General features: G+C 39.9%; 1 protein-coding gene across 2 annotated transcripts in view; it reads left to right on the forward strand.

Moving 5' to 3' along the window:
• cdh8 (cadherin 8) overlaps positions 1-25,848 on the forward strand; it is a 149,756-nt gene that overhangs the window by 94,239 nt on the left and 29,669 nt on the right. For both annotated transcript variants that reach the window (XM_023332724.1, XM_023332723.1), the window contains exons 4-6: positions 6,823-6,942; positions 16,901-17,068; positions 17,301-17,488. In XM_023332724.1, coding sequence (XP_023188492.1) covers positions 6,823-6,942; positions 16,901-17,068; positions 17,301-17,488 — 476 coding nt within the window. The remainder of the gene's footprint in view (positions 1-6,822; positions 6,943-16,900; positions 17,069-17,300; positions 17,489-25,848) is intronic.

Genomic DNA, 25,848 nt, shown 5'->3' on the forward strand with positions numbered 1-25,848 from the left:
TGGCAGATGTTAATGACTTTCTTTTTCTAACAATTTTGTATTTTTTTTCAATAATCTGCTGGTTTCTCATATGGTCTAGCCACCAGACAGGTTCTATTTAAAGTATTTATTACACCTACAGGTCAGAAAATAATCATGCCTGGGTTTAGCTTGTGAAACTGAGCTCAAAAAATGTAGATTAACCACAGTTGATTCATAATTTAACCAAGCGCAGAGATTTATTTTCCCAGAGGGCCTGGTTGGTTTGGATAAGCTTTATTTCTCTTATTGAATTAAATAGTAATTTGAAAATTAGTGTTTGTATTGACTCATGTAATATTTAGTGAACAATAAAATTAGCTTGATGATCTAAATGCAAAAGGAAATAAAGAATAATTCTCTTAGCACTGCATAATTTCACTCATCTGGGTTGTTTCCCATCTGTTTGTCCATTAGGCTCAGTTTGATTGGGAACCGACGTTGCAACATTTTACATTTTCAGCTGATGCGGTTTTCTTTCACGCTGCACTGTGTCAACCAAACCAAGCCCTTTGAAAAACAATTCCCCTCTTCGCCTGTGGTGGAGCCACACCAAGAACTACTAAAGGAAACGACATGAGAACCTCTGAAGAAGACGCTGAGAGCAACTTCCTTCTTCATGAAATGTAAACAGAAATGGTGTGGCATCAGATTTTAGCGGTTGTAGGATTTCTCTTCTATCTTTGGCAAAAGACCACGAGACATTTCTCCCACTAGCACATTGGTTTTGGTTGTATTTACCCAGAATTCCCTGCACTATAGTAGCCTTGTAGCCTGACCGTTGCTTTCTTAGGCTGTTCCGCTCGATTCAAATCTTGCTACACAGCACAGCCTGGGCTTTCTCCCACTGAATTAAATGTCTAACGGACCAATCAGCGAATAGATGCAGAAGTTGTGAACGACGATGTTAATTTTCTGCGCCGTTTTAGAAATGCAGTCTTCCTGTTGTCCACATTGGTCACAATTCCAATGTGGAATGAAATTAACATTAAAAGTTGTTTTGTTCAGCACTTCTCTGTTGCCAGTGGTGGTAGCTGGTTGCTTACAGCACAAGCAATTACCGGCAAGTTTCATAGGATCAAACGAGTGGATTTCATACGTCATGCTCAAACCTTAGTGATTGGGTAAAATTTTTAACTTCAACAGATTCCACGCCTCCAGCAAGCAAATGTTTCTGAATAGCTAAGGGTCTTGGCTCTCTGTGCGAAGGAAAGCACAAAACAAGGTTCTGGTTTTTATCGAGCTAGTCCGCTTCCCGCTCTTGGAGCGGTCTTTGATCCACTTGGAGTTCACATATGCATTTGAACCGCACCAGAGTTCACTTCAACCAAACGGAAAGCTTGGTTTTTAGACGGACCAGAATCCGTTTATTTGATCCGCATCAGAGTTTGGTTACATTCACACCTCCCCAAACAAAACGTACCACCCGGACAAACGAACCAGAGTTCTATTAAAGCAGACCAAACAGGGCTGGTGTGAATGCTTCCTTAAACATGAACCGTGTTTTCATTCACGTCGCACTTTTCTTCAGGCGCCGCACAGAGCTACTTCTTTCCTGCACCGTTTTTTTGTTTTAAACACCCATTCAGCTTTCCATCCCTGGAAGTTTATTTGGTAGGTGTTGTGTCGCTATTGTGGTAATCGCCACGGCGCTACAGGCTCCAAATAAAAGCCAGAGACAATATTCCTCCTACGGTCCGGTTTGTGTGCCCGCTGCGTCCCCTACAGCTACATCCATCTCAGCAGTGTCCCTGAAATTTCTATGGATCATCAGGGGGAAAGACGAACTAATCTGAGCTGATTTGAAATAGGACCAAAACACTGGCTTTCCTAATCCTTCTTTTTTATTTGTTATCAGGGGCAGTGAAGAACATTTTACCCCTGTGGGAGGGAAAGAAAGAGGGAGTTATTTCATGCTTCGCTGATTCTACTGTTTTTATGAAGACTTTTCTTTTATTCTGAACCCCCTCTTTCTGTACTTCAATCCATAGTGTAACTAAATTTATTAAGCCAGTATGCTGTATTCCAACACACTATATAAGGACTAAAGTGCTTTTCATAATTAGGAAGGCGTAGATGGCTCTCCTCTTTTCTCTGTAGTAGCAGCAATTTAACTTTGAAGCAGATTAGACTCTGTATCTCTGAAAGTGGGGCGGTGCAATTTCCTTGGCTGTCGATTCATTTGACAACTGGCAAACACATACGACACCAAGGATATTATTTGCTTCTCCAAAATGCAACACGAAGTCTCCAATTTGGATTAAGGCACACATTTCGTGGGATTCAGATAACGACAACGTATCTTAAGTTCTCTTAAACGGCTGAGAGTACAGTTTACCAACTAAATAAACACATCTGGAGGAAACTTTAGGATAACATGTCAGGTGTGAGAATGACTGGATTTCTTTTTTTTTAAGCAAGGTTTTGTGGATTGGTTGCAAGTCGTGTTTTATAAGTAGTGGATAACTATTTTAATGACCTCAGCTTGACTAACGCAAAAATAAACTTCCCGTCCCGTGTGCTGTATAATTTGATTCAACAGGTATCTGTACAGAGACACCACAAATGAGTCGCTGTGTTTCATCCACCTGTCATGGGAATTTTGAGCAAACTTTTAAAATGTCCTGAAAAAGAAAATGCGAATTAAGTGGGTTTACATTTTCTGGTTTGGAACGAATCATCCATCGTAATAAACCGAAAATAGGCTGTCAAAAACTAGCATAGAACACATCTCAGAAAAATCTGTGCTGGAGATTTATATGTGGACATTTTTTTTCCAAGTTTCATGCAAAGTGATCAGCAACGTTTTGCTGGTCACTTGCGCTTTTGCTGCGTAAGCTATACTTATTCTTTAAAACATAACAAATAAGTTTGTTACATTGGAACTTATTCGGTAAATGCGTCTTCTTCTTCCTTTTAGTGCATTAACTCTTTTTCTGAAAAGCCTGAAAACTACGTCAGGCGAGTGTAAAAACCTTTTTGTGAAATAGTGGACATTAATTTGAATTTTGTCATTGCCATCAACCTTTTGTAACGCGAAAACACTTCCAAATGCACATAAAAAAAACATTGATGGAAAAATTGTTTGACGCAAATGGAAAAACGCCATTTTTTGTCAGTAGGCTGCAAACTAAATCCCATAAGTGTGTAGTTTCCATAAAAGAATTCATAGTGGTATTGTAAAGTTAATAATATACAACAAAAAGTTGTTCGCTTTTGACCTACAACATGTTACTGGGAAGAATTCGGTAAAAAACACAAAATAAGCCTTCCTCCAGAAAACAAGTGTAATAATTATGAAACACATAATTTTAACAGCTTCAGACAGCAAGCTTTGCAGAATATCGCAGATTTCTGCGCACAATGTCGTGGAAACTCAGTTGATAACCATCAACTTGTATTTATCCAAGCTTCGAATGCAAACCAGGAGATTGTAAACACGATCGTCTTACTTTCAGACGTTTAAATTTAAATCCGTGATATTTTTGGATAACAAACGTCCTGCTTTTGTTGATAATAGATGAAGCCACCTTGTTTGTAAAGCAGGGTAAGTCATCTTCCTTGGAGCGGAGAAGAAAAACTCAGCAGCTGATACGCCGTAATGTATTTTTCTTATTTTCGCCAACGCTGTAGTGCAGCAAGCAGAAGCAAAGAGGGAAAAACAGCACATTGATCTGCGCTGATCTGAAACACTGCAAAAGGCACGGTGTATGACAAGCGCCGCGAAATTTACACGGTAAGCTTTGGCAACACAACAGCGTGGGTCATCATAAGACTATGAATTACTGGAACACCTCTGTCTCAGAGGACCACTTGAGGCTCCCTCACTGTGAAATAATTGGGTTGCAACAGTGAAACTGCTACTCCAGTTAGAGTGCAAAGGTGGCTTTTGCTCTGTTTTGCTGTTACAATACCGCAGACACGGCGGTGACTATTAATCAATCCTTGACGCGTGTAGCTGACGGCACAGGAAACCGATTGTGTATGCAAGTGGGGAAAAAACTCGGGCATGGATGTGGAAATGATCCTTTGTGTTTTTAAGCTGATTTTTGTTTTACCTGTGATTAAATAGTTTCATTAGGATGTTAGATGTAAAAGTTTTAATGTTGCCTACTGAAGCTGGCTCAAACTTTGTCATCAGAATACATTTATGGTTCAGTACATTTGAATACAAAGATAATTGTTTTCAGCAATTCAATTAAGGAACTGGACAATTATATAGATACACGTATTTCAAGCTTTTATTTCTATAGATTTGAAAGATTATGTCTTCTCAAATTCAGTTGCTCAGAAAATGTAAGTATTACTTGATGCCACTAGACATATTTTGATACATAAATGTTATTTTTTTGCCCAGACAGTCACTGACTCACTCTTTTTATTTATATCATGATAAGTTTTTCGGTCATATCGTCCAGCCCTACGCCAACGTTTGGTCGCGACATTTGTAATGCAGCAGTTCAAAGCTATGAAGTCTAATAAACAACGATGCCCCAAAGCAAAGAGAGGTTTGCCAAGCCAAACGAGGTTGATGTCAATATTGATTTAATATGTGGAGGCGTGGCCAACATGGACTGAGCAACTTCGTTCCCCTCATCCACTGCCATTACTAAATCTACAGGCAGACTACAAATCTAAACCAGTGCAGAAAATCTACCTGATCGTTCACAATTTCTCCTTCTGTTTGCTGATTGGCCCATTGGAAATTCTACCTGTGAAATCCCCGTCAATGGGAGAAATCCCTGACGGGAGATGAGAATTGAGAGGAATTGCTTAGGAAGGCCAGAATAACCGGGTTTCCTGAACACCTCAGCAGAGCCTCATGCTGATGGCCTCCATGTCAAAATGCCACGTTGACGCAGTAATTCACGTGAAAGGAGCCTCAGCCAAGTATCGAGTTTTTACACTGTACGGTACATAAACTTATTTTATAGTAGGCTGACATTTATTATTTAAAAAAAAAATCTGTTAGGAATCCATTTTTACAATGTAATTCTAATCTTCAGAGAGACTTCCATTTAGTAATCATTCTCTCCTCTCTTTTTTTTTAAATCCATATTTAAACTCGTTGACTCAAAGCGCTGGAACCAAACCCCATACCTGGCACGAGTCTAACACAAGACGCCTCATCTGCAGCGGGCAGATTCAGCCGCCTGTGGCAGGACCCGGGCCGCCCGCGTTGAGGGACATCTCCCTTTGTTGTCAGGACCCCTCTAAACATCTTTCAGGGAAACAATTACCATACCGTCTGCAGCATTCCTGCCAGCGTGTCGCCCGCCATCACGCCGCCAGCTTCCTGTTTCTCTCTTTCTTGTCGCGCGCTCACATCCTTGCGCCGACCGCTGGGGAGGTGGGTCACCACGAATCCAGAACGGCTGGGTTTAATTGGGTTAATAATATATTTAAATTCAGATTCTGAGGGGATTTTTGTCTCCGCACAGCGAATAATGCAGCTCTGAAAGGTGGACTGAATTGGCACTAATCTCTTCCCTGATTTGCCTTGTGCACTTGGTGGAGACGGAATACTGATCAAGGTCCTCGCATATATTTTCGACAAGTATAATAAAGCCGTTGTATTAAAGAACCTGATTTCCGCTGCTGAGAATCGGTTGTATAAAGGAAATGGATAATATCTGTAGCTATTGTATTTGTAAAGACAAAAACAACACGAACAATAGTGCTTCTTATAATTATATATCATACAAAAATGCATGAGTGAACAATGAAGAAGAGGTGCTACAATCTAATGCATTTTTATATATTTAAATGTAGGAACATAGTGCCATTTTATAGCACAATCAAGCAAATGTTGCATTCTGTTGTAAAAATCCTGCATATATCGAACTTAAAAGAAGTCTGGTTATCTGATACCCTCATCATCTGTTCTACTGTTTCTCCATTGAAGCGAAATGAAATGAAGCTCATCTTCCAAATATTCTAGGTGTTGCTGATATTTGTACTCTGCTTGTCCAAACATCTCGGCCAACTAGGACTGTCATCGTGGCTTCTCAATATCAACAGCTGCGTTTCCATTAACCATAAAATTGTGCAACTTGAAATGACTAAAACAAACCTGCTCAATGAAAAGTTAAAAAAAAAAAAAAAAAACTTTAGAGGTAAAAAGTTTTTGCACGAGGATGAGGTGGTTTTTCAGCCGTATCCATGCTGCAGGCATGGGCTGTTGTTTCATTCAGTTTGTCTGTGTTGTTGTGTGTTTGTCCCTGTCAAGTAAACCTAAGAAATAAGTACCTAAAATTATAATTGTTTCAAAATAATTATCATGTTGTATAATGTATGATGTTCACCTCAATGAGTTAAGTTAAACCAAATGATGTGACCTGTTTGATGGGTTTTAAGGAATTCAAATTGCACATTTGCATAAAAGCTTTAGAAGAATTATAAAAAAGCACTGCTTATTATTCTGACAAATCATGTTGATTAACCACAGTTACTGTATCCTTAAAAGCCTGGCACTGAAAGGGATCAACACAAACCAATCCCCTTCACTTTTGACCATGTTGTTCTTTTCAGTCATGATTGGATGATAAATCCAGATGTTTTTATTTATTTGCATTTTTTTTAACCTAAAAACTAAGCCGTAGAGTTTACTTCTTCACTTGAAGCACATTGCAAAAAATAAAAATGAAAAAATAAATAAAAAGGGGCCTGACATTTGAACCAATCAACCCCACGTTGGGTCCAATCGTCTCATCCTGATTGGCTCAGCACAACCACGTCTCAATGTACAGAACCTGATTGCTTGTAGAGCAGCTGTCCGCATAACTCCGTTCTCCCGCGCCACAGGTACCCCGGTTACCAGGGTAACGGCCACGGATGCCGACGATCCGGTGTACGGGAACAGCGCCAAGCTGGTCTACAGCATACTGGACGGACAGCCGTACTTCTCCGTGGACCCAAACTCTGGTGAGTTCACTTTTCTGCTTGTTGGGTGTTTTTGAAAGCTTAATCTCGATTGTTTGGGCGCTGACGATGTCAGTGGGGTTTCTATTCCACCTGCAGTCCAGATAAAAAGAAAGTACACCCCTTTTTAAATCGTGGGGTTTTCGTGTATTTGCTGTAACCAGGGTTTCTGGAGTACTTAGCTTTCCTCCAGTGAGACTGCCATTTCAAATTCATCACAAGCACTATGCAGTGAATTATATGCCTGTACCTTAAGCACGAAGCCCACTTTAATCACTGCGGCTGCTGAAAGGACGGCATAAAGGAGGACACCTCCATGGAACCAGCTCTTTATGCTGTTATGCCTGGCTTGGTAAGGCCGCGCGAAAATCTCTGAGAGACAGAAATGTTGTTTCATTTGACTTAATGGGAGCTTTTAATAGAGTGTGGAGGCCCTTTGTCAGTTTCTAACCAATGGGGAGTGTAATGTCGTACAAAACGTAATGAATAAAAGCCACACCCATAATGGGAGCAAAAAAAAAAAATAGAGAAAGAAAGAAAGAAACAGGCTTTCACAGTGAGATCCTGATTACATCTGAGGATTATTTCAATAGTCTTTCTTTTTAACACTCTTGCTGGGGAAAATCTTCCTGCACATTTCAGTATGCAAACATTAGCTGCTTCCTTTTTGCTGTATGAACCAATAAGGTCATCTAAGGTCAAAGGGTGAGTTTTTACTGCTTCGGAAAAGTTTTTCCTAAGATTTCAAAACAAGAAGGCAGGTAGCAGGTTTGGATGAGAAGCCTTCCTGTAATAAGTGAGCTGTAAACAGTAGTAGCATACACTTTGCCTGGCTTATGACATCTCGTAAGAGTAATTTAGTCCGTTTTAAGGTTTTAAGGGATTTGCAACCTCACTTCCTGAGGTTAAGGGTGTTTTCCCACCTGGTAGTCCGGTAGACTTATTCTATTGGGGACCAAAACCGCAACATTTGTTCCATTTTCAGCTGCTGCTGTTCACTTTCACACTGAACTGAGTAAAACCAATCACATTCTTTGAAAAACCTGTCCCCCCCTTACCTGTGGTGGCGCTGCTGGAATGGACTGTAGGATAAACCTCTGAAGAAGACATTGAGCATTTACAGGCCTTTACATAATGTAAATGAAAGTTCCATCACATTTCAGTGGTTGGAGGATTTCTCTTTCTTTTGGTGAAAGGCCATGAGGCATTTCTCTTCTTAGTGCTATTTTGGTTTTATTTACCCAGAATGCCCTGGCCTATAGCCCACTTCCTTGTTTTGGAGTGGTCTCTGGTTCACTTGACGTCCACATCTGAACGGCGCCAAAGTTCGCTTCAACCAAACCGAGACCGAGGTTCGTAGGTGAACAAGAGTTCATGTTTTCGTTCAGTTTGACTTTGCATTCACATCTCCCCAAACGAACCGGACTTTCTAGACAAATGAACTAAGAGAACAAACAAGGCAGTTTTTTCATTGTAATCGCATTGCAGACAGTGTGTTCTAAACAGTGATATATATGTAAGGTAGAACCAATTTAAACCATTGCAATAGAAATAGTTTTGAAAGTTTTTACATGTGACATTACCACTACAAACGTCATTGTATTTCGATTCATGCTGCAGACAAACACAAACTAGAAGGTAATTGTAAATTCGAATGCTTAATGGTGAACCTCCACCCTAGTCTCATATGTTTTCCATTCATAATTAGCCCCTCTGAGTCAATGCTGTAAAGCTGCAGGTGTACAAAGTATTTCTTTTCCTGCAGCAGGCAATTCGGGTTTAAAAGTCTTCGAATTTGGCTGAATTAAAACAATTCTACAAAGAACATTGGGTCAAAATTTGGTTTAAAAGACACAACCAGTTATTAGAATGAGGAGGCATTTATTTATTGCAATAGGGTCAGGTTGATTTGAAAAGGGCTTGTTTCCCCAATCATTTGACATCTGCATTTTGTATGTACTCCTATTACATCTGTCTGATATTCAAATTAGTTTGATTATCTCAAATGTGCATCAAAAATATCAAAAACTGAAGAAATTTCCTGGGGAGCATATATATATATATATATATATATATATATATAAACTGCAGGAACCACAGGGTGAAAGAACCTGAGTTAAAGCTACACATCTCTGGGTTCTACAGGTTGCAGACCATCAGCAGGTGGAAACCCAACAGCTTCCTCGCCTTCTGGCCCAAAGATGATGGTTCCCCTCCCCAATTACATTAAAAGTGTATTCGTTCTATAAAAAAAGAAAGAGAGAGAAAAAAATCCATGACAAACCACTTCTTTGATGGCTTGTGCATCGACCAACATGTTGTTCGCCGCCATTCCTACATGGTTGTTTGGCAGGAGCAGCGTTCAGCGGGCCCATGAGGGACGACATTATCAAATGCCTGCTAAAGGGGGAGCTGACAGTGTTGGTTTATTGCTTGAAAAGTTGTGCAACAACAACAGGACTGCAGGTAACTCGGCCCATCTGTTTCGTGAAACGCTTATAGATTATCGCTGCGTGGGGCTGGCGCTAACTCAGGCTGCCAGGCGCAACCAGCCCCCCTCCCCCTCACTGCCCCACCCCTCCCTTCGTCTATGGCTTCCCGCTCCAGCTGCTCACTCAAGCACGCTTCAGAACATAAGCCCTTATGCTGGGGCAGACGTCACTGTTACTGGGGCAGCTGGGCCGAACTGGAGGCGCCGCAGAAAAATAATGTGTCACTGTTGTGATTTAAAAAGAAAATAAAAAATTAAAATTTACTCTGATGAAAGACAAATAGAAGACATGAAGATTTAAGACTGGTTAATGTCCTCATGAACAGCAAACGGTTCATCCAGCATTTTGAATGGAAGTTAGTTTTCACACCTCACAGTCTGGTAGGCTAACATTTGTTACATGTTCAGCTGCTACCATTCGCGTTCCAGGGTTTCCCCCAGTGCTTTATAAGCCTGGCGGGCCACCAGGCTTTACTTGTGCCCCCACCAGGCTTAGCATTGTTTATTTAATTTTGGGTTTTTGGGGGGGTGGGGTTTAATCAGTGCCTTTTTAAGACTAGGTAGTTGGTGTTCAGGCATTAATCTTATAGTCTTTCAATAACACATTACTATTAAGTGATATTTTCAAATTTCCTGTCAACTTTAAACATTTTTTAACTCAAAAACTCGGCGGGCTGCTGAATGAATGACTGCCGAGCGTCGCAAGTTTCTGGGGGAAACCCTGCTTTCACACTGCAGTGTGTCAAAGAAACCAAACTCTTTGAAAAGCTGTTCATCCCCTCGCCTGTGGTGGCGCTGCAACGAGAACCACTGAAGGAAACAATATAAAACCATCTGAATAAAACACAGCGGATGTGTCACATTTTGACACATGACACATTTTGTCACAAAATGTAAAGAAAACGTAGTAGAAAAACTTCATTTTCTCATCAGAAAAGTTGGAAGATAAAAAATTTTTTACTGGGTAATATTTTTTCTAGGCTGACTGATGAATGGAAATTGACTACAGCAGCTTATTTGATGAAGCAAAGGCCTGTTTGTGTGGGAAAGTTTATTTCTAAAATGGCAAAGTTTTTAACCATTGGAAAATCATGAAAAAAAATGAAAACACCTTTTTTTTATGAAAATGTTGACATATTAACACCCAACCTCTAACCTGACCTTTTACCCCTATCTTGACATACAGAGCAACAACAATAACGGATTACATGGTCGTGGCTCTGATCCAGCAGCAAAACCTCATTTATTAACATCAAGAAATCGTCTGTAGGCTGTTCTATCTGACTGAAATGAGAAGGTTTACTAAAAACTGAAAATCCTGTAGTTTTCTTGATGTATTCACCGCTAACCTTACATGTGCGCATGACGACTTTCAGGCTCTGGGGAAGCAAAAATAGCATCCGGAGTCGTTTTCTGTGTTTCCATGTGAACGAAAACATTCCTGGAAACGGTCACTTCCAAAGGGAGTTTTGGAAAGTGACTGCACGTTTTAGAAAAAAAAACCAAAACATGTTGATGGGGCCTTAATGGGGCATTCACAGATCATAAAAAGAAAACATACTAAAATAGATTTTTTTTTTCAGTTTCAGTTTAAGTTTCAGACCAGCTGGTCACTGCTCAAGCCCAGTCGAGCTGAAAGTCACCAGATTCTGCTCACCAGCTCATTCTGTGACACTAAGCTACACGAATGACATAACATCCGAGTCATCCAGCTCAACATGTACTCATTAGTAATATGTGGTCCGTCAACAGGACGTGTGAAAGCGGAGCTTCCTTCAGCTGACTGCTCATCCTAAACGCCAAACGGGCCGGCTCTCGCACGGCGCTGTGTTCTGTAACGGCACTGTGATGAATTCCAAAAGTAATATTAATAATTACTTCTCCCTTTCACAAACTCCGACACATCACGGTTCATAAACCTAACTCAAAACAGATTCCAGATTGGATCTCTAATTGCTTTCTCGGCCGACTTTTTAAGCACGTGTCTGTAAGCAATGTGATTAAATGACGGCGGAATCACATTAATAAGGGATGAGATGGAAAATGACGGCTCGTAACTTTGGAAAAACAGAACACAATAAACAACTTTGACGAAAGGCAGCTTCCGGATTTATGTACATAATCAGAAGGAGCGCTGGCATCAACAGAGGGAATTGGAACCCCGGCGTTCAGTAGGTGTGGCCGTCCCAGAGCTGCGGCGGCGGCGGCGGCGGCGGCGGTGGCGGCGGTGCGGAAGCGCGCTGAATGGACGTTCCTGACGATTAGCATTCACGTTTTGTTGCCGTCGCAGATGGCTCATTCAAGTGAGCCAGATGTTTTGATAAATGTTAATGGGAAATAAAAGGTAAGAAGAAAACAACCATTAGAATGCGTTTGACACTCGCAGCGACACGTCGGAAATGAAATGGGTTCAATAAATAAACAAACATCATACCCTCAATTCATCACTTGGTTAATGGTCGATGAAGTAAGAAAGAAAAAAAAAAGAAGAAAATAAGGAAAAGTTGAGGAAAATATCTATGGAAATGAGTGTTTGTCTGTCTTCCCTTCTCGGTGATTAGGAATTAATTTGAATAATTAATGATGATCAACAGTGATGAGAGTGTTGCTGCTTGTAGGAAGTCTGAGTATCGGTGTGTGTGTGTGTGTGTGTGTGTATGAGAGAGACACTAAGTGTCTTGTTTGTGTTGCTCTTCACAGAAGGGAGGCTGGCCTACCTTCTTGTTCTTGAATGTGAGTAAGTGTACTACAATGTTGCTTGTGCATTTTCTAATTTGGATATAAATAGAATACATTAGAAGAAAATTGTACCATATGTACCGTCTCCACATATGGTACAGATGTCGGAGTGTATGGAATCTGAATAAGAATACGTCAGCACTCCACACCAAAGCAATGCAAGAACGGCTGGCGGTGACACGCTTTTTACACTCATTTTTTCACTTTTATTACCACTCTGCAATGCGTTGCCAAATCTGGACGAAATAAATACATCAGGTGTTTAGAAAATGTCACCTGCCTGTCAAACCCTGTCACTTTGTTAAGTGTTCGACTTTTTATTAACTTTTTCTTTGTTGTGATTTTCACATTTGGAGATGGTTTTTAGTTGGGTTTTGCCTTTTATTATTAAAGTTAAATCCAAATCAATACAAACTGATTAGATTTGGAACTAATTAAACATTTAGTTTTACGTAAGGGTTAAATGACTAATACTAACGCACTGAAATTCTTTTTCAAGAACCCAACATTCAACATTAAACAAAACAAAGACCCAGAATGCATAAAAAGGCCATGTTTACTTAAATGGTTGAATTTGAAAGTAATTTTTTCTTTTCGTGGAAAGTCTCCTACTTTACAGGCGAAACCTTGACTTGAAGAGAAACAAAACACTGGGCTTTTATTGCTTTGTGCCATTGTGTTAAATCTGCGTTGAACATAAACAATGTACGTGAAATGAAACACCCAACAGGTGAATCTGGAGTAGAATTTAAGGTTTAACTTAAGAGGCTTAAAAATATTGTGAGAAGAACAGCTTTATTTAAGACAGTGTCCTTGTGTTCACCGGATCAAAAGGGATTAACCATTATACAGGTGTGGCCTCTTTGCTTGTCATTTGGCATGTAAAGAAAAGGCCTGTGGCAGACCAACAAAAAACCTCTTGATAAGAATGACAGAAATGCTTCAACAGGAGACGCTTTGAAAAGGGAATAGACCCGAGAGCCAAGGAGGAGCACGGTTTTGAGCGGTGCTACGAAGACGGATTAGTGGCTTAGGGAGGAGTCTTCAGGTTTTATTCAGCATCACGAAGCTGGTCTTCACAACACATGGTTATGGGAGCGTAAAGTGGAAATCCTGCGGTGTTTTGGTGAAGGTTTGATTCAGTGATAAGAGATCAACAGCTACAACCAGTGTCCTAAAAAATATACAAGCGTGAGCAATTAGAAAGTCACTTCTCAGCAATGAAACATTTTCTGTCGCATAAATCAAATCAAACGCCTGAGAACTCTGGTTCGTTTGGCTAGAAAGTCCGGTTCATTTTGAGAGGTGTGATTGGAATAAAAGTCTGATGTGGAACAAACTCTGGTCCGTCGACAAACCTCGGTTGAAATGAACTCTTATGCGGTTCGAATTCATATGTGAATGTCAAACGGATCGGAGACCATTCCAAAAGCAGGGAGTTTACTACAGCACAGGGCATTCTGGGTAAATACAACCAGAAGCAAGCATGCGAGTCCAGCGCCAGCAGCAGAAATGTCTCGTGGTCTTTTCCCAAAGGCAAAAGAGAAATCCTACAACCACTAAAAAATGGCGCCATGTCTTTTTTGATTACATTTCGCGAAGAAATACGTTGTGTAGAGTGTCGTCTTCAGAGGTCTTTTGCGTCACTTCCTTCAGTGGTTCTTGGTGCAGCGCCACCACAGGCGAGGAGGGGAACAAGTTTTTTCTAAGGATTTGGTTGGTTTGACACAGTGCAGCTGAAAATGTAACAAACGCAGCAAATTTGGTTCGATTGAACCGAGTCCACCAAACTATCAGGTGTGCAAACATCATTAGCATCTGGATAAAATACAGTTGAAAAATATCATTCTGTAGGTTTGATACAGGCCTGTAGCCCCTCAGAAGTGACCTGTCTAGACTTTTCTTTTTCCTTCAAGTGACTGAATTACAGGTTTTAGGCACTGAAGATACTTGAAAGCAACGATGTATTTACTAAAAGTTCTAAAGCCATACAAAGTGCAACACTTAAAAAAAACAACAACCTGTTGGCAGATTGTCAAGGCAGCAAGTGTTGGAATCCAAGTGATCTGTTGTGTAACTTTGAAAACCACGTATAACTTCACCTATTAATTCACAATGGCGCTCCACTTTCAAACAAAAGATCTTAACAAAAGATATTAAAGATCCAGGTTGTAAAACAAATACTTTTGTATGGGACTTTATGTAATTCACGGATTCATGTTGGAAACCTGAGACTGAGTCAAATCCAGCCTCATACTCATGTTACATTAATCATACAACAATGTATTAGACTGGAAGTAACGTGGAAAAAAATAAAAAATACTCATAATTGTGGATTTTAGATGCCCAATGAAAGGCAACAAACGAAGACTTTTGATGAAGCCACTCGCTGCAGTGAGTCATTTTTAGCCTTGTTCAGTGGAAAACAACAGCTGGGCTGTTTTTGAAAGATGAAAACATTCTCCTGCGCTTTGACAACATCATGTTGGGAAACAGAGCAATTATACATAATAACACAATTTTTAATTATCAGATCTACTTGTGCAACGGAGCCATTGTGTTGATAGGAGTGGTTAATAAGTAAAACCATTCGCATAGCATTTGGTCTTTTTCTTTTACCAACTTTTCACAGCTATTTATGTGAGCTGTCTTCACATAAATGGCAGAATTTCTCCTCTGAATGTTGAAACAGAATTCATCTTCCTTCTTTGAAATAGTTCCATGACGGTCTCTGGTCATCTGAGAATAACATATTTTTCATTAGGTCTACATAGCTGAGTTTTCAGTGGATACACTTTTTTAAAACTGCTTACAATTCATTTAAAATGAGAAGATAAACATTAATAAACTGTAAATGTCAGATTTAGCTGGCAGGTGGATTCTGGTTGGTTGATGATATCAAACAAGATGAGATTTGCCTGTTATGTTTACAGACAATATTGACTGATGAGGTTAGGTAGGCTATAAATGTGCCGGTATTTTATTTCTGAAGGACCAGAAGGTCATGGGACCCATAAACCAACAAAAAAAAACAAAAAAAACATAATTTCTGCTTATAAGTTGGAAAAACTAGACAACACTCAGAGAAAAACGTATTATAATATTAAAAGGTCTGGCTTTTTAAAAAATAAAATACAAAAGTCTTTTCTGTATTACTTTACATGCCATATTTTGTTTAAAAATAGTCACAACATGTTTCATTTTTTCCCACATGAAATAATTGAAGATTTTAGTCACCAAATAAAAGAATATTTCCAGGTACATCTGGTTTTACACCTTCCTAAAAACATTGTAGGAAGGTGGTTCATTTAGTTTTAGAATTTTTTCTTAAACTTTTAAAAACTATGTTTAAAAACCACTGTGGGGTTTTTTGTGGTGGCTGTTGCTCTAGAAAATATTCATACGAATGTCCAGACCAAAGCAAAAAATCATTTCTGTTATTGTACATTTTTTATTTTTCATTTGTAAATGCATGTGTTTTAAAAAAATAAGTAATCATATTCAGTTCCACATCCCTTGGATCGGAAGATGCTATGTCATAATCTGGTACAGTATATTCTTGCTGTAAAAGTTGCAATACACTGGGAAATAGTTCGTTATTATTATTTTTATTCTTTGTTTTTTAATACATATTTTTAACACTTTTTTAACCTACATACTTTAATGTTGCTTTTACATCTGAATTTCCATCTGAGTGAGGCATTAAAAGATATTTCTATTCTGTTCTATTCATTGTATAAAATCTCATTGAAATGTTTTACAAATTGTGGTCATATTTATATAAAGTAGGTCTAAAAACCTTTCCAAGGAACTGTAAATGGTTAAAACTTAAAAAAAAAATACTAGTTAGACGTCTAAGAGCAAAATATTTGAAATAAATAAAGAAGAGTTGCGTTGATCCAACAACCCACCAAAACTGGAAGAAGTTTACCATGAATTACCCATTCCTCCAGTGCAGTCATATTGCAATTCATATTCCTCACCTCTGCATTTATTTAGAAAATCGCTTTTGTGTTTGACCTCCAAAATAAAAGTGCCCTTGAATTGTGTTACCTATTTAGCGAAAAAGAGAGAGGCAGAAAAAACCCCAGCTATCTAGGGGGAAAACAAGCAGGCAACTGCCTAACCCCTCCCATGTTTCTCATCATAGCCAAGCATATTATCATTGTCTGGGGGAGCTGAAGACCAAGGCAGGGTGTCATGCCAAAGCCGGGCTTTTATGAGGGGTTTTATATTCATTTGATGATCTTGCAGGACTCTGTTTCCTGAGTGGATTATCCATATATGCCGGTGCTGAGCCCTTTTTATATTCAGCACTGCGGCAGAGTCAATAAGGTCCGTTCTGCATACAATATTCAAGATTATACAAGACAGACAGCATAATTCACACTCAATCAGAATACAAATGACTGCAGACGGCGGGAACAACTCATTGGAAAACAAACAGCTGATTCTCAGGACTGGGACCGGATCAGTCACGACCAACCTTTCTACGCGCTCACAGGCGACACTCTTTAGAAAAAGACGAGGACTGCCAGAGAATTCGGTCTCCCTGCTTAGTGTGACTTCTTTGCTTTTCGCCGTCGAGGCCCAGCATAACACCGGATGGTAGCGAAGGTTACCGCTGGGCTTTAATCTTCGCCCTTCGCTTCCTTGAGCGTCATTAATTTCATGTGCAGAGTATATCAGTCATGTTGTTAATTGTGTGTTATGAACTGTTTCCTCCTCCAGCTACCATAAAAATCGCTCTCCATGGGATGGATCGGGAGGTGAAAGAGGAGTACTTTGTGGTCATCCAGGCTAAAGACATGGGGGGTCATATGGGCGGCTTGTCCGGGACGACCACAGTGACCATCATGCTTACAGACATAAACGACAATCCGCCCAAGTTCTCCAAAAGTAAGGCACTTTACATCCTCCAAAGACACAAATCCAATAAAAAGATGCACCAAGTGCGTATTTCTTATAATTAGGCAAAATAAATGCTTCCTAGGCAATGTCATCAAGCAACTCCTTGGAAGGCAATTGTGCTAACTGCTGTAATATATCACAATGTGCCCACGTCTGTGTAATTTTGGTAATTTCATTAGGGTTTCTGGAAAACCCAGTGGCTATTCATTTTCCTCTGTAGGCTTGTACGAGTTTGGGATCCCTGAGGACCTTCCAATAGGGAAGACAGGCGGCAAGGTGAAGGCGACCGATCGAGACATCGGCGAGAACGCAAAGTCAACGTACAACATCATAGAGGGAGATGACCAGGGCACGTTCGAGATCATCACCGACGCACAAACGCAAGACGGGATTCTTAGGCTAAGAAAGGTAAGAAACAAAAGTTAAAACCTTCTTTTTATATTTTTGGATATATTTTGGATAGGTCATGTTATTTCAAAAACTACTCAAGTGTCTCTGAGTAGCGTAGTTTTTTTTTTAATTGTCTAAAGTATTTGTTCATCCCATCAAAATTGTTCCAGTCACTTTCTTAGCCAATGAGGTATAAAATCCAACAGCTTGCACCCTAAGTAGTGCACCAAGGCTACCATATTTCAGCCGATTCAATAGCAACAGACCTTTGGACTTTAGACTTGTCCATAAAATTACTGCATAAAAAAATTATGAAACAGGTTCACGTGGATAAGTAACTACATTCAAGCCTTATATCACTAAGTCCAATGGAATTCATCGCAAACAAAAGCAGTAGAAACGTCCTGTTTGGAGTGAAGACTCGTGTCTCTTGGACTGAGTTTGGCAGTCCCCAGGAGACCAGCATTTGTCTGGATGCATTGCATCAAATGTAGAGTTTGGTTCAAAGTGGTGTGAGGTGTTGAACAGTTTTTTTATAGAAGTTGCGTTCAACCCCTTAATTCAACTGATTGGAGAATTGGATGTGGTGGAACTTGACCCCAACTCAACAGAACACCTTTGGGATCTGTTAGAACAGAGATAGAGAATCATGCATGTTCATCCAACATCAGTGTTTGACCTCACAAACAGTTTTGGAAGAAAGGTCAAAAATCCCCATAAAGAGCTGACGTTATTTTTACTGCAGAATGTGCTTCATTACATAAAGATGAGACGATAAACAATACCGGGTTTCATGAGAAAGTGACAAGATTTTAGCATTATTTTTAGATTCACAATTTTCCTTAAGTTTTCTTGGGCCTAGAAAGGATTTGAAATTCCCTTTTTGGGGTTTCACAAATAGAATGAACGTTTTACAAAATCACAACATGTGTATTTAAAAATCTGTTCCGTAAAGTATCATCCAACTCAGGTTGGATTAAGTATTTAAGTATTATACATTTGAAACTTGACAGAATCAAAGTGTGAAATTTGGAAGCTCCAAAGCATGTGCTAACTTTATCCTTGCTAGTAGCTAACAGCTAGTATTTTTGAAGTGATTAGTAACTATTTGTAGCTTGTCTGTAACATTTTGTTCTATAAAGTAATCAAAATGTCAAAAGCCTTTATTTTCTGATGCAACAGAACAACTAAGGAACATTTTTTTCTTTCTATTGGGCTCAACAAACGGGGAACGCCAAATGACAGCTACTAGCGAAAACTTTGCTAGGGTGGCGGCAGCAGCAAAAGTTGGACATTTTTCAACTTTCTTGTGTTTCCTCGCCCACGTGTGCATGTTTACGTGTTCAAGATTGAAATTTCACATTCACGAAAGTCGCCAGTTGCTTGACTGGAGGAAAAAAAAAAAGATTGTTGCTTTATTGCGGAAGTTCCATAGAAAATCAATAGAGATGGAGTGACGTCGCCTCCCATGTGTCGAGCTCTTAATTCAAAATACGTTTCTCAGACAGAAATATTAGTGTGAAAAATAAAGCATACTGTTTCATATCTATAATGTCCATAAAAAAAGATGCTGCTTACTTCAACCGATGGGCTAGTTAGCGCTTCGCTAGGCGAACGTCACCTTGACAAGAAATATCGTGACATTTAATATTGCCAGCCATCATGCTACAAGATTATGTAACACTAGCAGTTATAAAATTACACTAAAGAAGAAGTTTTTCCTTCAGGTCAAGAGCTTCAGATGTTATCGCTTATCAGTGGCTAACTAAAAAAATTATTTTGTATTATGCACAGGACTAAAGCTTAAAATGGTAATACCTTGTCAGATTGTAAGTAAATAGCTGGTCTTGACTGATATATCTTGTAAATAAAACACATTTTTGAGTGTTTAAATTTTATATGCATGCCTGTGTGCGGTATGCATGACAGATGGATACGAGACCTAAGGTCCTGAGTCAGAGCTGCTTCAGTGTCTGCTAAGAGCAGCTGAGCATCACTCAAATCTGGAATGGCATTGTGTTGTCACATACAACAACATTACCCCAAGGACATGTCGAGCGACTTTGTGGACGTGTGAACAATGAACTGCGTAGGAGGTGGGAGGTATAAGAGTTAAGGCAATCTTCCGGGACAACAACACAATGCCACTGCAGACAATATGAGCTCTGCAAAACAAATGTGACACTAAAATCATGAGATCTCCAACTGTCGACAAAGCAAATGTCACATCTCCTTGTTGTTTCTGGAATCATGTTCTGCAGAAAGAGAGACTTTTTCGGGGCCGGCTCTGCTTCGTCTTTGTTGGCCTCTGAGTTTGATGCCTGCGTACAATGCCTGTTCATTACCCCAGCAGAGCCATATGGGCTTCCAGTTGCAGTTTGCCACGAGGCATGTACGGGACGCTGCAAACATTTCCTGCGTTTGCTTTGGTGGTCTGGTGAGATGAGACTGAAACTGAACGTTCTGATCTGTGTGTGCCGTGTCTGGTAGACAAAACAGTGCATCGCCCCGATCAGATCAATCCCACTGTGGCTGATGGTAGTGGCAGCATGCTAGAGGGCGTCAGCAGCAATGGGGAACCTGCTCAGTTCAGGGGAGATACAATACACTAAAAAACTTTAGGCTTGCTGTGAGATTCACCTTCCAGTAAGGCAGCAAAAATAAACACTCTGGCAGAGCTAAAATGGAACGATTTAGATGAATCACATTCATGTGTTAGAACGCCCCAGTCAAAGTCTTGATGCAAATCTTTGCTAAACGTGGTGCTCTCTGTCTGTTACAGGTGTGTCAACAGTTTGTTTACAACTTTGTTCATCTTCCCCTAATGTAAAAACAAACACAGTTTCACAAATGGCATTTACATTAAGTAAGAAACTCAATTCAAATGTGGATAAGTTTTGTTCACGCGATAAGTCATTGGAAAACATCCTCCTCCAACTACTTCCGGGCGTCGTCTTCTTTGTGTTTTGCGCCAGCGGCAGCATCCGGTTGTTGATCATGTGACTTGTGTGATACAACAAACGCGCTTCCATTGCAATTTTATGAAATAAACAAACAATGAAACACCTCCTCCTAGCGCCAAAACGTCTAATCAAAGAACGGGTTTTTATTTTTAAATTGCCCCATTTTAATTAAGCAAATTTCTCCTCGAAATGTCAAATTGCGCAATTATATCGTCAATGGAAACGCAGCTAGTGTAACAGTAAAAATGTGAAAATGTTCGAGGGGTATGAATACCTAAAACCAAAAGGAAAGGTATAGATTTTTGTTTTAGCCCTGGACAGGAGGAAATATTCTCCAGTAGCTGTAACTGTAACTTCCATCTAAATCAACATTTCAATTATTTAAGGTATTTATGGCGAGATGAAATCTTATTGATCTAAGAGCAGAGATGGGCGAGAGCGGGGCAGAAATCCTTTTCTGTTTGAATCCTAAGCTTTTTATCTGCTAGCCCCCAGGCCTGTCGGGGGATGTTAGAGGCATGCTGAGCTTTCACCCCTGCAGCCAGCGGTGAACTTTCAAGTCTCTAAATGGCCTGCGTGTACATGCTGATTTGATGCTAACGCTTGACTGAGGCCAAAGAAAGACACAGTGGGGTTGTCGGGTAACATGCATGGGGGATGTTTGCTCAGTGGCGACAAGAATGTGTCTCTGTCACTGCGTGACTCGCTTCCTCTTAAGAAACAAGAAGTTAATTCACATTGTTAAGTAGGTAAGTAAGTAAAACCTTATTGGTATAGCATTTTAAAGACATAGACCGTAAAATGCAGTCCATAAAAATTAGGTCCTTAGATATAATTTGTATGTTTTTTATGCATTCAGTAATAAGTTTGGCTGTGTTGATGCAAACTGCAGGGCGTATCCTTTGGGACATTTCAATTTAAGTTCCACTTCCTCCTATTTAAAATACATTTAAAAAAATAACATTGCAATTTGATTACCAGTTTTTAAAAAACCTTTTAAAAATAATTTTCTTCTTCTTCATGAAAGCCTTACTCTATAGTTTCTAAATACTATTAACTATCAATTTACCAAGTTTCATATTTGGAATGGTGAAAATACAAGCTCTGATCAGCGTCAAGTTGTTGACGCTCCCAGACTCAGAAAAAGAAACCCTCTCCAGAAAATCACAATTTTTAAAATAAAATTATGATAAAAAATAGGTTCTTTTGACAGTCTTTAAAAACTGTCCCAAAAAAAAGAAACTGTTAAGAGAACCCATTTTATTTTGCTACTTCTTTTCACCAGAAAAATAATTAAAATTATTGATAAAATTCCTGGGGAAAAAAACAATAGCAAATAAATTTTGGTTGTCTTTTTCACATCCTAACTCTATTATTTTCCAAAAAAACCAAACAGACTTTTGTCTCTCATTCCACCAATAAAGGGGGTAGAAATTCAGAAAACATATTTAATATTTGTTCTTTGTATGCCAGTTAATTCACGCAGCTAAATGCCTGTTTAGCCGACACAGTGTGAGGGTCTACAGGAACACGGCTTTCACAGCAGCACGTCTGATAACTGTACTTTGCTCCTTTTGCACTTGTGAATCTCTTAATAATCAGCAGCAGCAGTGTGACAGCAGCACCATGCATGCTAATAACAATATAACCTCCCCGGATTATTCAGCCCTGCCAGTGTTTGTTTAATGAATTAATAATTTTCACAAGGTCAAAATAGGACTTTCTGTTCTGACTCGGCGAACAGGATATTATGCGGCGCGGCGCAAAACGCAGCTTGTACAGATGCTTTATTTGATTTGGTAATTGATAGTGAAAATTATTTTTAATTAAAGTAGCTGGGGTAATTAAAGAAGCTGTTTACCACCGTGTTTTCTTTTAAAGTGAATATGGTATAATTAAATTTGCCAGCAACAGTGAAAGAACTGCCCTCCCTCTCTGCGTCTCCCTTTCAGCTCTCTGCTACTCCGTCCAAACCAACGTAATGAGTTGTTTCCACACGTTGTCATGTGAGAACATCGGCGCGCGGCTTTCATACCGGGGAAGCAAAGCATGGCGTGGCGCTTTAACTGAATCAATTTGAAGCTTGTTTTTTTTTTTTTTTTTTTTGCTTTGATGACAAGCAGTTCACACAAACGCTGCATTACTACTCAAATGCAATTCTTAAAAACACTAAATGTATAATCGCTGAGTCCACAGCAGCTATTAGAGAAATGCCTGGGGGTCTCTGCCTCTAAGGGTGGGTCTACTTTAACCTAAAATAAACTGGATCGGGGTAGTGTTACAGTTGTTGTCGCTACATATTACAGCTCAGTTCAGTTCAGTATCTTCAAAGAATCAATGTGGATGGTGATGGCAGGAAGGAACAAAAAGGCCTACAAAGACTCTGAGGACTGTTGCTTTATGACGTAGCAGTCTCATGACATGCTAACAGCTCAGTATATTTCACAGTAACACGTCCTGCAGTCATTGACAAGCACTGCTAATCCACCTCATTCGCTTTCACCGCTCCTTTTTGACTCTCTGTCTGACTGTATGGATAGAAAGCCAAGCAGAGAGACAGATGGTCGTGGAAACGATCCAAGGCCCCTATGATCGATGGATGGGACGGTTTGAACTTCTCTCTTTGGTCCTGTTCTGCATCCATGAAGCCTTCTTTTACACCACGGGTACTGCAATTGCAGCTTAATTGGCCAATGCCCGATTACTGACCTTTGAAAAGCCCAATCTGCCAATTAAGATTTTGGCCAATAACGACTGTTTTTGCCTGAAAAGTGGCTAAATATAATAAAACAGTAGGCTACAGTCAGCTCTGTCTGGGCAGTACAAAAGAGAACAGCAGCTGATTTTCATACCTTTGCAGAGCTACATCAGACCTGTCTCACATGTAAATATCGGCCGATCGCCCATTTATTGATGCACCCCTATAGTTTTGGAGGCCGTAGTATACATTCATATAAACATATATACAGCTCTGGAAAAAATTAAGAGACCACTTAAAATGATCAGTTCTCTGACTTGACTTTTTATATGTATATGTTTGAATAAAATGAACATTGTTCTTTTATTCTATGAACTGCTGACAACATGTTCCCGAAATTCTAAGCAGAAAATGAGAAATTGTCAAAATGACGAAAAAGGTGCAGTGCTTTCAGACCTCAAATAATGCAAAGAAAACAAGTTCATATTCATTTAGAAACAACAATACCAATGTTTGAACTCAGGAAGAATTCAGAAATCAATATTTGGTGGAAAAGCCACGAGGTTTTCAATGGGGTTCAGTGCAGTGGTGTCTTCATTTTTTCCAGAGCTACAGTATGCACTTATTGCATAGCTCTGGCATTTATTGACTTGTATATACAGTACATGTGTTTATATCTATACACTAGCTAGCTATCACAAAATCTAGCTAGCAATGTTCATGATGTTCTTAAAGTCTTAAAAACTACATTGAGTCAGTGAGTGCTGCAGAAACCCTGAAATTGCAACACAAGGTGTGTGTATAGACAATGAAAGCTATAAAACCTTTCTATCAGGTGTCATCTATGCACATGCTTATGCTTTCATCCCTGGATTCTACTTCTCGCTAGTTGTTTTTTTTTTTTTTTTTTTCCTCTCTCTGCACACAAACTGTAGGATTTGAGGGAAAGAAAGGGAAGGACAGAAGAGGAGACCGGGCGAGAGAAAAGGAGTGTGATGAGGTGCGGTGCAGGGGGAGGTTAATAATGAGGGAGTTCCAAAGAGCTCCTCCGACCGTGGAGGAGTGGGGCTTGGAGAGGCTTCGGGGGCTTTGGTCTCTTTACGACGGCCCTGATGTCAGAGCTGAAGCAGCGTGGAAGTCGAAGCCCCGGGTCGCTGTCAGCTTTCCCCCGACCGCACCTCCACATCCGCCCACCTGTCCCCCTCCTCTGTTGCAGCAGCGACCTGGCCCCCCCATCCTCCACCTGGGGGACGATCCCAAGTGCTCCAGCATTTCTCGTTTTGTTCAATTCTCCTCTTCCCTCCCGCCCCCGTTCCCCTCAAGCGGCAAGGCCCGTTTTGATTTCCCTATAAATCCTGGTTATGGAGTGTGGAAGTGACTTGATCCCATTATTCTACTAGTATAAAACTGACCAGAGGTGATTCAGAATGAAATTGTAACAGTCCTCGGATATGCCAGGGGGCTAAAAATCTCTCCTCTCCCTTTTTAAATATTAATGACGAGCCATCAGTAAAGAAAATACTGAACATCAGTTGGAGGAAGGAATTAAACAGATGTGTCAGACGCGCTTACATCACCAGTGCAGTAAATTATTTTCTCTTTGGTAAATTACACTGTTTCTTGATGGTCTAAAATTAGCAGATGTCTGTGTGTTTGCGTGCGTGGGAGTGCGCGCGTGCGTGTGTGTGTGTGTGTGTTGGCTGGTTGACAGCAGTATGAAACTGTTAATTTACTGTCGCTGTAAGCGTGAGCAGAGACTTTCTTCCTTCAAGTTGTTCAGAATTGCTGTTTATTTTCAGCGTTTGCAGCTTTGAAAACGGATGTTACTGTCTGATCAAAGTCAAGACTGGAGTCACACAATTCTCTTTATCACATAGAATGTGTTGTCCAACTCTTCTAAATGAATACATCCAGCAGCTAGCACTGGACCGGCATTTTTAACTTTTTACAGTATTGTAGGGTATGTGAGTTAAACTCAAGGCTTGGGGGGCCTTGAGTTTGACTCTCAAACTCCAAATTACATCAGTCAGTCCCTCCAATTTTACACAAATCTACCAAATTCATACAAAATCAACAGATTCCCCCAAAAAATCTTTTCTGATTTTTATTACAAATTTTGCTTAGAACTAGCCAAAAACATTGGGTTTAAGTGACTGACCTGTAGCCAGGAGGACTATCTATGTTAATGACAAGTAGAAAGTTAGTAGGAGGAGGGGGAGAACGTTTAGTTGTTGGTAGCAACTAAACACTCCCTCCTCCAGACTAAATGTAGCTTATGTGGAGAGAAAACCTGAAAGAAAATGTAAGAAAACCAAATTAATAGTTGTTGTGTTGGTGAGCTTGCCCCAAAGCTTGGAATGTTGTTCAAAAACCTAACTTAACCTAAACTTATCTTCGTCGTTCCCATTGATTGTTTTCCTGTGCTTTTTGGTTTTCACGATGATGTTTATTCAGTGATCTTCTCTAACAGAATCTGAAGCCTTCTAAGAACAGCTGTATTTACACATGTGGACACATTAGTCATTTTATTACTTCAAAAGACAATTGAATTTATGTAGGATATGAAAATAAAAGGGACCCGAAGTTCGGCCTGGATGCAGGCTCAGCCCAAGTGTGGATGAGGGGAGCGGGGCGAAAGATCATTCCGGAGAATTGGGATACATTACACACTGAAACCCATCAGTGGTCAAAGAACCAAAGGGTGGAAGTGTGAGTAT

The sequence above is a fragment of the Xiphophorus maculatus genome, chromosome 4 (genome assembly GCF_002775205.1).
Source record: "Xiphophorus maculatus strain JP 163 A chromosome 4, X_maculatus-5.0-male, whole genome shotgun sequence".
Lineage (NCBI taxonomy): Eukaryota > Metazoa > Chordata > Actinopteri > Cyprinodontiformes > Poeciliidae > Xiphophorus > Xiphophorus maculatus.